Genomic DNA, 13,500 nt, shown 5'->3' on the forward strand with positions numbered 1-13,500 from the left:
TGGATAGCGAAGTAACAGTTAGTGTTTTCAGGTCAGTTTTACTGACAAAGTGACACTTAAGATACAATACTTACAACTCATGAACATAGTCATCTTTCACCACTATAGACAACCCATGTTCTTGTAAGAAACCAGTAAGGCATGATTTTAGTTTTCCAATATCATCTTCTACCTGATAGTTGTAGACGCCTGGAAAATAAGTTAACTGTTTCATCACAGAACTGTAACACCATATTCAAAGTTAATGGGTTTAAATGGCAGCATAAGTATTTTATTTTTCTAAAAAATTTCTAAGCCGATAAATATATTAAATTATTAACACTAATCATAATTGAATATTCTGTTGATGCTACTCACGATAATGACAAATTACTGGATAGCTGAACCGATTCATAATCCGTGCAACTTATTTCAGTGGTATCAATTCAGATAAACTCCTTCAGTTCCCAAAGACGAAAAAAACTTCTCACTTTAATTTTCACATTCTTAAAGTTATATTAATATGGAAGCAAAACCACAACTAATGCTGTATTTGTAGTTTATAACTAGTATTATAGTAACTATTGGCTCTTTGTATTTCTTTTGATGACAATAAGTAACTCTGGTATTAACATACCTGGATATCTACCGTGCTGCTTATAAAATCTATCTACAGCCCGTAGCATCAAGTACAGCACTAGTTCACTGTCCGGGTTATCCATATGGGAAACTGAAAACAGCAAGAGAACTGGTTAGCTGGTACAGATGAAATGGAAAAAGAAAGGTTTTGAATTACTTGAAATCAAGTACTTCCCATGTGCTTAAACTGTAAAATCTGCAGTAAAAAGAAATCTTAATGAAGACAACCTGCAACTGAGAATCTCAATGAGTCAACTGTCAGATAGGCGATTTTGACGCGAGTGTATAACAAAACCATATTGTATTTGATATAAACCGTTCAGTGAAGATATTCACGTTTCAACTCTGACAGCTGCTGTAACATTAAATGGGATATTCCTTAGTTATAATTTTGGGATTTGAAACGCATGCTTCATATATTTAACTGTAATGACTAATTATAAAACAGGTGTTAAATCCCTCAACATACAGCTCAGTACTATTTCTCTAACTATACCTCAGTTAGTATTTCTAAATACTAACTACTATTTAAATCACACTGCATATTACCAAGTAATTCAAGGAGCTGTCACTTAAATTATAAATATTACGAAAAGTATGTATACACAAAATGTATACACTTTGTATACATTTGTATATACATTTTGTAGACACTTTGTCCAAAACATTCAGAGGACTTGTATAAGCTTAATTTAAACAAACTTTGATAAAAAGTATTTCCAGCTTTTTTTTTTTTTTTTCAATTTATGCAGGTTCAAAAAATAAAATGCAGTATTAAGTAACTAGTTTGCTAGTTCACATACTGAAAAGATAAGCTGAGAGAGGCCAAGACAATTATTCTCGTATCTTTGGTCAGGTGAAAGCACCTTTCTAGCTCTGTCAGAAATAACTGAGGTACAGAAAAGAGAAGTTTGAAGAAAACAATGTTTTATTTATGTGCTACCAAAAATAAAATCTGCAAGAAAAAAAACTGAACATGCATCAATTTGTAAGGTCATTTTTGAACTTTCAAAATCAAACTGAATTCAACATTCTAGACTTAAAAAAACCCATACTTCTAGTTGATGCCAAATTATAAAACTGCATAATGAAATAGAACATGTAACATACAATTCTTTTTCATCACAAAACCATTTCAAGTTGAAAATACAATTAAAGTATGTGCCAAAAAGGAGTACTTACCGATTTCATCCTTGTTAAAAGTGTTTAAACCATATTCTTCAGACAGAGATCTACATCGTACTACTCGGAGAAAAGCTGAGTTGCTGCCTAAGCAGAGAGTGCAGAAAGGACAGCATTACCTACTGGAATGCATCACCAATTCCTAAATCTTTCTACGTCTGTATCTCTGATGTGTTAAACATGAAAGACTAAAACTTATCATAATTTCATTTAACACTTCTGCTTCTTCTGGTAGCTTGCAGTAATAAAATCTATAAAACTACATTTAGGCCTATGGTCACAAGTATTTTAGTGAAATACTTTGTGCTTATTTACTTCTAGAATCTAAACTTATCTGCCATGTTAATATAACAGTGTAGCTCTTCTAAAGCAATTCATCAATCACAGCCATCAACTTACATGTTCTCCTCTTCCATGCTGCAAATGAACATGGGTTCTTTTCATCTTCTGCTACATCTACTGCTCTCTCACATACTCTCAATTAATATTCTAACAGTACAGCTATGAGTGGGAAAAGGTTCTTCTCCAGCATCGTTGCTATGAAAACAACCCAATGTGCAGCTACTACCTAGCACTCAAAAACGAGGAACTGCGAGGTTCTCAAAACTCCCAGCAAATGATATTATCAACCAGGGGCAGCGTGCTCTTGGCAACATGCTCACAGGAGAATTTTCCAGTTGCAGGGAGACTTAGCCAGGCTGCTGTGTGGACATGTATAAATATCCAGAACAGGCATAACCCAAAACGCCATCAACAGTACTACTCACTGCATCACTGTTTTACTTTTTCAGACTACCAGAAGTTTACAGAGCCTGCACTCTGAAGTCAGTATCACAGAATGGGCAAGAGTGATTAAGTACTAATCACAGAAAGTAGAGGACATCTGCTACCTGTTGTTTGGACCTGAGAAAATACCGTATCTTTTAAAAGCCAACCTTTATAGACTCACTATTGGGAGATGCTGAATATCTGTTACTTCCACTGAAGATAGGGGATGCAACTGCTAAGCAGTTATTTGAAAAATTCAAATATTGAGTTACTAATAACTGCATTATCATTCAAAAGTTTTTTATTATTTGATCATTTGCATAAACACAGCAACAGAATCCAAGCATACTCACAAAGCAATTTTAATTCTCTCTCTGAAATAGATTCGGGTGCCTAAAAGAGAGAATATAATCATTCCAGTACATACAATGACCAGAGAATTTGTATTTTCAGAGATATTCATACATTCATTGTGAAATAACTAGTCATTCTTGTAAAAAAAAAAAGCTATCTTAAATTGTAAATAATATATCCCCGTATGCCTTTTACTTTTATATGACCAAACCAAAAGTGATAAATAAAACAGACCACAGATAGTACATTTCATTAGAACTTACTTAAGCCTTTTGAAGAGAATGAGGTAATTAAGCCTTCTCTTTTCATATCTGTCTCCTGTGACTTATTTCTGTACAGAACATCAGGGTAAAAATATTTCTATCCTGTCAGAATGGCCGTACATTTGTAATTACCTTGCCTAGGGACTGTAACAGTTTAGCAGCATGATTACCCACAGCAGCAATATCCTTCTTTGCTTTTTCACGGTATCTGTTAATAATAAAGAAGTCTTAATAATTACAGCATAAAGCCATCAACTTCACAGTGATGTTTGTCTTGTCAATGATGTCTTTTTGTTTTATATTATAAAGACAAAATACAAGCCACATGAATGGAAGTAAGCTACCTCAAGGCCATGAATGCACTTATTACCTCCCTGTATGACTGTACAGCATGGCTGAGCTGTTCACTAAACATGTGGCTTAGAAATGAGTAAGTGAATATTACTACAACCAGTCAGAGGAAGAATATTGAGTAGTTTCAGAACAACAGCTATATGTCCTTCATTGGGCTTCTAATATTCCATTAATTTCTGTATTTTAATATTTGTAGCCATAGTATATTAGTTCCGTTAAGACCTATGACAACACCACAAACATCTCAACAACACGGTATTTAACAAAATTCAAGAGCTCATTTTAAGGAACTGTGATTATTTTATCTGTGAATTAAAACCCTGTAATGCTTATTGGAATTGAGAATTGAAGTACATAATGATCTGGAAATTCAGGACAGATGCTTATAGAATTCAGATTCACAAATTAGGGTATCTGCAAATTCAAGCAATTACAGTTTCGTTTAGCAAAATAATGATACAAGTTCTTGGCTTTACTGTCATACAGAGTAACTTCCAATTATTTTAGACATGTAACAGATTTGTATTTTTATATCCCTCTTTTTAATGCTATATGTCACAGTTCCAAGGAATGCACCTCTAAAGTTACAGATTTCATTTTGATGAAATGACTATTAGACCACACGATCCTTTTTCAAGTAGAGGTTGTGTTTCAGAATCTATGGAGAAACAATCAAAATCTATTAGAAATAATACTTCCCTATTTGAACAATTCAACAGTACGATTGCGCAGACAATTTAACAAAGTCTTCTGCAAGATACTGCTTCATTTTAAAGATAAAAAAAAGGAGGAAACAGCAATCAACTGCAAAGAAAATGTGGCAACACTGTGAGAAAGTCTTTTTGGCCCAACAATTTGCATCATGTCCAGGATGCACAGGAATAGTACGTTCATGTTGAGGATACATGCATTCAAAGATGGCCTTCCTAAAATCTTGATCCACGCTGATGCTGCCTAGAACTTGCAGCTAATATTCACTGAAACTCTTCTTCATCTACCAAGCAATCCCTTCAAAGGGCATTAATCAGAATTAAGCATTTAGAATTAAATATCTAGGAAACTAGGATTTCTGTGACCAGGTTGGCATACATATTGAGGAGAAAAACCAAAGGCTGTGTTTAAGCAACAATTTCCTTTGGACAGCAATAGCTGGGCTATGCGATCTACTATCTATGGGAAGGTCTTTACTAGACCCGAAACTAAGAAAAGTGATCACTTACTACCCAACCTTAGGAAACTGGGATGCACTGAAGGCTTACGCCCTGGTTCCAAACAGCAGATAGCGTCTATACAGGGAGCAGATAGCCCCAGGCTGCCGTCCCTCCCACCCCTCTCCTCACCCCGGACCCACATACACACTTTTGTTTTTTTAATACAGGAATTCGTGCACTTTGTGAGGTCTGAATTCATCACCATTTACTACCATTAGTAACTATTAAAGAAAAAATTGTATACTTACACATTTTGCAATTTGATAAATTTATTGGAGTCTGCTATCATATCAGGAATAGTGCCCCGGACAGGCAAGCTTCCTTGCCCCTCATTTGCCACAAATTCCTTTACAGCTCGAGTCAAAATCCAGAAGGAGGGTGACTGCAAATGCAGAAGAGACAGTCATGTACACAAATGTTATTCATGATGCTTTTTCTACATTTAAGTCCTACCCTTAATTACTCATTACCTGCTCTGTGAGGTTTATGCAGCAATCATCATTAAAAATCTCTTCAATGCATCTTGGAATCTATGAAAAAAATTAAATTTGGTTTGTATTTACTTGACTTTCGATTTCTTGAATTATCTCAACACTCATTACATAGGTGATCCTCAGAGTTTCATACCAAAATCTCCTCTGAATCTTACATAGTCAGTGCTTCTCAGACATATTTCAAATAGTAGCACTGCCTGAGAACAAGGCACATGCTTCTGATCAAGATGAATGTTACAAAAAATCTCACCATATTTCCATCTTCTACATGGAAGATTTAAAAAAAACTGGTAGCAGCACCAGCAAAAGCTACTACCAGTCCCAGCTGCCCATCCTACCTGCTAGAGGCAAAGCAGCAAAAAGGCCGGGGAAGTGAAGAGGGGCTGCAAAAGTGAGAGTGTTTCGACTCCGTAACTGCTGCATTTTAGTCTGGCACAGAAACCAAAAAAAAGTCACTAACAGCCTGGGACACGGCTTGCAGTGGCTCAGATGTCAGCACTAAGTTTTACCTGCTGCTTTCTTGGGAGATTTAACGTGACTGTCCAAGCAAGGATCGGCAAAGTTGAAATAAAAATTGAATGTGATCTAGAAAGAATCACAGAATGTGCTTTACCTCATGGAGCTTTTGCAATTTACCATGGATGAGAGATTAAGGAAATCAGAGGTCAATTCTAAACCATAAGTTACTACTTCAGGATTATTTAAAAACGATGAAAAACTGATCAAGCTTAAAAACATTAAAAGTGAAGTTACGAAAGGAACTTCATAACACGTTTCTTCAAGAGGAAAGTACTGAATTTGCCGAGTCAAAGGTCCCTTGCAGCACTTCATTTCTATACAGAACAAATACCGCAGCAAGCGGCTTCAATATAGCACAAATTCAACAAATACTTTCTGAGTCTCTCTCCTAGCAATGTATTTAAATTGGACATCATCTACACCAGTGACTGCTAATTCTTCATAATTAGTACCAAGCACTTTACAGTTTAATCTGTAAAAGAAAATCTGATAAAGTCTAAAGACAGGAATACACTACTAATGAACTCCGGTTACTGACTCATTCTATACTTGAATTCAAGTCTTCAGGAAGGAAATGTAGCTTCCTTGCACGAACAAGGAAATAAAAGAATTTCCGTAAGTTACAGTGCCACCTATCCTAGGCCTATTTTACTACACGATTTCAATTTTAAAAATTGTACTAATCCTGTTTTACCTAAATATAAATGTTACAAATGAAATTCCTGTCCTAACAGTGAATAATATGTTCTGAAAAAATGAGGTAGTTGAAATTCCTTCAATTTTGTCATACAAATATTAGTTTTACCTCTGTGGTATTTAATGCTGTGTTCACATTTTTCATAGCTTCTTCAAAGTTCTCCTCATCTTCTGGGGTCCCATTTTCATTCTTTAAGATACCTTATTGAAAAAAAAAAAAAAAGTACACAATCCCCTGAATTACATCTCATCATTTAGGTCTTACCAACAGAGCAGACTGGCTTTGGATGTATTTGTGGCACAATCAACAAAAAATTGAATTACCAGTAAAACATACTGATAAAACTACCTACATTACATTCTGCATATGATTAATTTTCCTGTGATGTTAAATAGAAGTTAGTTATCACAAAAATACCAGTTTGTGTGAGAAAGAGTAAAGTTTCATAATCACTAAATTAACGTAGATGGTGGTAAAAAGGCAATTCGGGTCTCCTTCCCATCCCCGGTCATGTTGTGTTCGTTTGGTTTTTTGGGGTTTTTTTTGTCAAATTTGGCAAACACTTATGAACCGACACAGCAAGCCAGACCAAGAAATGGACTCCACTAAAAACCTAATTTAACCAAAGGTAATTACTACAGCTCAGCTCCCTAGCTCAACCTGAATAACGATAATGCTTTTATTCTACAATCATTTAAGATAATGTCTTTCTAGATCTTAAAATGCCGCATTAATTTTAGCACCTGTAAAAGGTATTAAATTGAAACATCTGCAAAAATAAGTCTGTTCACACACTGGTTACAGTGTTTTCAGTAGCTACACAACCTTTCCCTCTCTCTCTCTCGAGTAGTTATTTAGAGCTGCAAAGATTAACAACAGTTTGGTGGGTCAACTGACCAACCAAATACTTGCAGTTAATAACAATTTCAGTGTCAAAAGCCACTTGCTTTCCTCTGTCTCACATTTTCCATGTTAAACATCAGTATTTTCTACAGGCTCTTCTCCTAAGGCCTCTCCTCCCACCCAAATCAAAACATACTCTTGATCTTAAACAGCAAACAGTGAGAAAAACTGCCAAACTGCATTTATAAGCAAATTGGGATCTTCAGATCCACCTGTATAAAACAATCATTTAGCAGAAGAATCGTACTGTATATGCCAGCAGATTTTCATAAATTAACCGTGAGAGAACATCTGATTATTTTTCAAATATTGCCTTATATATTTCTGCCAGTATGAATAAGTGACTCCTAAGACATATATTACCTTGCCGAATCAGTTGTCTGAAGGCTTCTTTTTCTTTGTAACTCTTAGGCAACTGATCACTTTTCTAAATTTAAAAACACAAAAACATTTTGTCTTTAAAATATCTACTACTAACCTCATTGTGTTCAGACTGCCGAACTCTAGAGTTTGTCATTGTTCACATACGTTCACTTGTATTTCAATTAGTAATTTTTTTTATGATTCCATCTTGTTTTATTTGTTACTCGTTGCCAAATTAATAATCTAGTTTAGAAAAGACATATCTAAAGTAGTAATAGTAAGAATAGACTGATGACTTATCCAGTTCTGCAGTATACCTCGTTGAACCATTTTGTTAGATACTTGGCTACAATCACAATCCATGGAGTGTGGCTATGGTCCTGTAATTGAACAGCAGAGAAATCTTTGTCAAGTTGAGAAAAAGATATAAACAGGAGACAAATTAAAAACCTATTTTAAATGTAAACTCCTAACATCCCTTCCACTATAGTAAAAACACAGGACATGTTCCAGATTTTGATTCAGAAATAACATTCAAATAACTACTATAAAACAAATTCTTAATTATTCCTTTACTTAAGAAGGGTGCCTAAGCCAAGTTCTCCAAATTTTTTCTGTAGTGAAACTTACGTTATGCACAAATACCCACACTGCAAAGCTCTGCAGCAACAGGTAATCATAAAAACAAAAAAAAAAGGAGTGGGGGGTGAGAGAGAATCAATCTAACAAAAGATCAAGTTGTCCAAGAATATTCCTTACTTCCCAAGACCCCCACTTGCTTAAGATTTAAATACAGACTGTAACATTTGGGGCAGAGGCTAAAAATAGTACCTCGTGACTGATTCCATGGTTGCCTCTGCTCAGATGAGACTCGGCACCAAAAAAGTCATCTGCAAGAGTCATTTTCATAAAATCCCTGTTCTATGTCTGCATCTGTCTTCAAGCACATAGTGCAAACCACATTCCAACCTTTTTGTCCATATGATCCAAGTCATAAGACTGAATGTGTTCCCTCAGTTCTGGAAATGGTTTGTCCAGTCTCAGATCTTCTAACATATTGTCAGGATGAGATTCAACAACTGTGGAAAAAAATTACACATCGCATTTCACGTTTTATGTCCAGCCTTCAAAACAGAGCTATACATCAAATGCAGTGCATCACCTGCTCGATTAACTGCTTAATTCGCAAAATAAGTGTTTTGTGTAAGTTAACTTTAATGTCAGGATAATCTCCAATTTTACGATTTGTTGCAGTCCATAATTTCTACGCATTCCTCAGAGAATGCTCCTGGTGATGAACAGCAAACTATGTAAGACTTAACAAATACTAAATACATCACAAGATTAAAAAAAATAAAATCAAAGTGACATTACATATTGAAGCTTTAAACCTTTTAGAAAAGTCTTTATCTCAGAAAACCCTCTAACCTGTATGTTCTTTAATAATGACTCTCATGTAACCGACCAGTCCATACGTCCTGCAGACCAGCAGAGGAACGTTAGAATTCCAGAGAAGTTCAGCCAAGCGCAGCAACGTACTGTAAAGAAAAACTTCTTTTTTTTCAGATGCACAAGAGGACAACAGTTAACTATAAAGTTAACTCTTACACAAGCCACTCGTGAAATAAAAGTTTCCTATGAGAGAACTCGTTATCATGATTCTAAGCACATATAACGTGATTAATTTTATACGTGAATTTACACTAGGTTGGAAATATATTTATCCATTAGCTTACTTAAATTTAACTCCATCCTCCCAAATGCTCCAAATGTCAATTAAACAAAAAACTTCAATGAGTTGTGGAAGAAAGAAAAAAAGAATTAGATCCGTGTGCTAAACAAACATTAACTTCCAGTAGGGGCAATTCCAATCAGAGGGTTTTGAATAGCACAGAAGAAATACTCTTTATTCACAAATGCCTGCAAGGGAATCACCACTTCAAAGAGGCAAGTTGGCTCTTATTTCTGTAAGAGACAGTATCTCCAGCTCCTCTGTAAGTAGGGGGAGGGAATATAAAGTATGAACAACAGCCACTTCCTTACAAAAGCAAGATTTAACTATTCATCTATCCAGCAACCTCTTGCCTCTGTGGAGGCAGCTTGTCTACTGAAACAGAAGCATGCTCTTCTCCCCCAGTTTTCTCGACACTCTGAGAGCTGTCATTTTTCATCTGTACTGTTTACTGGAAAGCAGCATGGGAGTGGCATGCCAGCAGGAAAAGGTTAAAAAAAATTTTTAAAAAATCAAGAACAACTGGTTTTGACGAAGTTTACATGGGCAATATAATTACATACATGGGTAAAATGGAAAGACCTATACAAACAATAAAATACATTTGCAAAAATCTAAAGGTATCACAGGTCCTATTATCTGTTAGGTTTTACATAAGAATACTTCTTATAGCGATTCTGGACCAGAAACAACTTTCACTACAAAAGAGTACTTGACATAGATGAATACAGCTGGAGACAGCACCTAGGTGTCAGGCATGGATCTGAAAGAGATTCTGAACTACGTATTAACATATAAAGAGATCCATAGAAAAATGCCATCGTTTACTGTAACTTTCCTTCACAATGACAGAGTTCTGTTTTGCGTAAGTTTTCCTGCAAGAATATGCCTGCAGTTGAAACCTGCTTTTACAACTGAATGAAAACAAATGAACAACTTAGATGATTCTTTACCTTTCTGGTAGTTGCGTTGCAACCACCAAGTTAAACCGATTAAAAAAGGAAGGGTCATTGTCTAGAAGTTTTTCTGGACTCTAAATAGTAGGAAAAAAAAATTATGTCAGGAAACACTGTGAAAATTTCTGAATACACAGCAAGTCTGTTCATCATTCAATTTAAAGTGTTAAGTGAAAGCTATAAAGTTATGAAGTTATAAAATGTTTAAAATACATTGACCTTTTGCAAGTAACTTAAGGTCTTCTTCCTCAAATGTTGTTTTATCACAAAGCTACCTAAACTGCAACATTACAAAGACAACACATAGCTATTATTTCGTATTTGTATCACACCATATAACAAGAAATGTAGAAGTAATTTAGGAAAACAAACCTCTTCGACAAAGTTTCCAGAAACATCATTATTCAATTCTTGCAAGAGCTCAGTGGCACTCTGGGCACGATTCTGTTTCAGAACAATCAGAACAGCGTTTAATCTCTTGAAATGTGATTTACATAGTGTACCGGTACTACATACGCTACATGCTTAAAAAAAAAAAAAAAAAAAAGACTTCATCATCATAAGCTAGGATTTCTTATTCCAAGCCTTGCTTATCTGAAGAAAAACTAAATCACTTAACAGCAGGCACTTGTTTGAGACCATTTTTAGTAATAACATTTTGAAAACACAAATTATGTGACAGCTATATATTAATTTCCAGGAGTTACCTATGCCTTTTGTACTCTCCTGTTTTTGTGATTTTTTTTTTCCCCCCATCCACCTCTCTACTCTTAGCTTTACTCCTTCAACCACAATTCTCTTCCACCTTATCCTTCCGAAGATTTTCTTAACCATATCCCGGTCATTTTTTTCATTCATTCTTGCCAGAATTGAGCTTATCTTCTCACTTACGAGCAACTAAAAAGTAAGCATGGGGAATTTTGTCAAAGAATAAATAGATTTTAACCTATACATACATGTTTTTAGCTTTACTCATAATACTACATTTGAGTATTTACTCAATACTTTCATGCTTTCAATACACCTGAAGCGACACTTGTTATCTCCTTACCTGACCAATATGGCTTTTTTGTAGAAAGAAACTGAAAAGGAGACAAGAAAGAGAGTTACATGTGAAGTTTTATTCTGAAGAAAAACACCACTAAAGCTACATTTTGTAGTGCAGAATATGTTGCTGACTCTCATACACAACAAACCGAGTTCACGCTTAAATCTGCTTTTCTCCTCCCCACCGCTGTAATGTCTCCCTCATGATCAGTTTCTTAAGGAAACTTTCCAGTGCCTGAGCTACAAATCTGAAAAATAAGATATGCCAAACTCCTCTAGAAACCAGGGTCATACTGCAGATTCTTTTTCACTAGGCCAATTAAAGACCCATTAGTACTCATTTCTTCATGGAATGGAATATCATTCCCCCATATATAACCCCTGTAAGTAGACAGATATTTGTAGGTATCTACCTGAACCATAAGAGAATGGGATCTAGAATTAGTAAACAAATTTTAATAGGATTTGTAAAGAGTTACTCATCCTTTCCCCTGCTGCACACAGCCTTTCAAAGCTATGAAAGCTGATGAATGCTATCAATCACAGTTTCACAATGATAAACTAATGGAAAGTTATTTTCGTCACCAAAATTACGGAAAATACATTTAGCCATACTGAAACACAAGCAAATCTTGCAGTGTCGTATCTCAAAATTACAGCAAACAAGTTACTTTTAAGTATTTAAAAGACAATGTATAGACCATTGTCTTTACAAACCCGATTGGTGAAGCATACAGACCTGTAAGATACAAAAACAGCAACTACAAAAATTAGGTAAAATTTAGCAGCTAATACCAAAATGATCGTGCATGCTCTATGTATAACAAACATCCAAAACCACAAAAGACTTGGAGAAACATATAAATGCTTTTAAAATTTTTAAGAATTTTATACAATTTCATAGCAAGTATAGAGATGGAACTACTTATGAAACTCTGTTACTTCTCAATTTGTATCAGAAACTAGTAACAAACCTACTTATTTCCAACATCTTCTCCAGAGACCCGATTCCCATCGACAATTGTGAATGAACCAACACCTTGGGGGAAAAAAATTACTATGAATAACAAGACATTATGAAATTATCAGATACATTACAAAGAAAATACAGACGAGAGATCTACTTGCCTGGTAGCACTAAGTTTTTGAGTATTTCGGTTCCTGTTGCGGTTGCATTTATCACACAAACGTGGGCAGATTCTAAAGCTTCTTGTCCATGGTCACCCCACAATCTACATTGGGATGGAAACAGAAACATTCTGAAATTATTTCATTTCAGATTGTAAAGCCAGTATAAAGAAATAAAAAAAAATTGTAAACAATCACAAATGGAGGCTAGCATACTACTTTCCATTCACTGTTGAGAGAGGCTAAATAGCACTAACCAAAATAAGCTTTCCTTGAGAAAATTTACTGTGACAAACTTGAAACTTTCTAAAGAGCAACCTAATTTCACTGACATTTCATTTCCTCCATCTTCGTACTCTACACCGTATGAACGCACACACCTTTTTCTGTTGTAACACATTTAACTTTTTAAAAGTCAGCATGGGTCGGAACACTCCCTACACTAATTGCCCTAAAACTGAATGTCCTCTTTTTCGTAACTTTTATTACAAATAATAAATTTTTGGGGTTTTTTATCATTTATAATACAAGACACTGCAACGTACGAGCAGATGGAAATCACTCATGAGGAGTTTGGCGATGTATTTAAGACACCTATAAAATAATATTCAGGCTGAAATCGGGACTTGACGGTACTCGGTCACAAACGTCCCACAGATTTCACACGGGCAGTAATTCCACTCTTCAGCTGCAGAAAAGAAGGTCACCGAAGAGACACAGCAAAGCGCTGTAGCTACTGCTAAGCCTTTCAAACGCACGCAAGCATGCGAACATCAACCCACGCCATACTCCAGACATCGGCTGGCTCCAGTACGGGCCGCCCGTCTCCCATTTAACTTCGCCCTTTTCTGCCTTCTTCCCCTGTGCCGGCACAAACACTCAGGCAGCTGCTCGGCGAACCCGGCAAGCGG

At 35.6% G+C, this 13,500-nt stretch overlaps 1 protein-coding gene across 1 annotated transcript in view; it reads right to left on the bottom strand.

Annotated features, from left to right (window-relative positions):
* Window positions 1–12,689, bottom strand: part of NAE1 (NEDD8 activating enzyme E1 subunit 1) — a 14,120-nt gene extending 1,431 nt beyond the window's left edge. The window contains 17 exon segments of the mRNA XM_009320311.1: window positions 75–189; window positions 617–709; window positions 1,801–1,887; window positions 2,922–2,961; window positions 3,318–3,393; window positions 4,999–5,132; window positions 5,221–5,280; window positions 6,569–6,660; window positions 7,727–7,790; window positions 8,044–8,106; window positions 8,696–8,805; window positions 9,155–9,264; window positions 10,412–10,491; window positions 10,787–10,858; window positions 11,466–11,496; window positions 12,436–12,500; window positions 12,590–12,689. Coding sequence (XP_009318586.1) covers window positions 75–189; window positions 617–709; window positions 1,801–1,887; window positions 2,922–2,961; window positions 3,318–3,393; window positions 4,999–5,132; window positions 5,221–5,280; window positions 6,569–6,660; window positions 7,727–7,790; window positions 8,044–8,106; window positions 8,696–8,805; window positions 9,155–9,264; window positions 10,412–10,491; window positions 10,787–10,858; window positions 11,466–11,496; window positions 12,436–12,500; window positions 12,590–12,637 — 1,340 coding nt within the window. The 5' untranslated portion in view covers window positions 12,638–12,689.
* Window positions 12,690–13,500: the final 811 nt, after the last annotated feature.

This window comes from Pygoscelis adeliae, unplaced genomic scaffold, assembly GCF_000699105.1.
Source record: "Pygoscelis adeliae isolate BGI_AS28 unplaced genomic scaffold, ASM69910v1 Scaffold62, whole genome shotgun sequence".
Classification (NCBI taxonomy): domain Eukaryota; kingdom Metazoa; phylum Chordata; class Aves; order Sphenisciformes; family Spheniscidae; genus Pygoscelis; species Pygoscelis adeliae.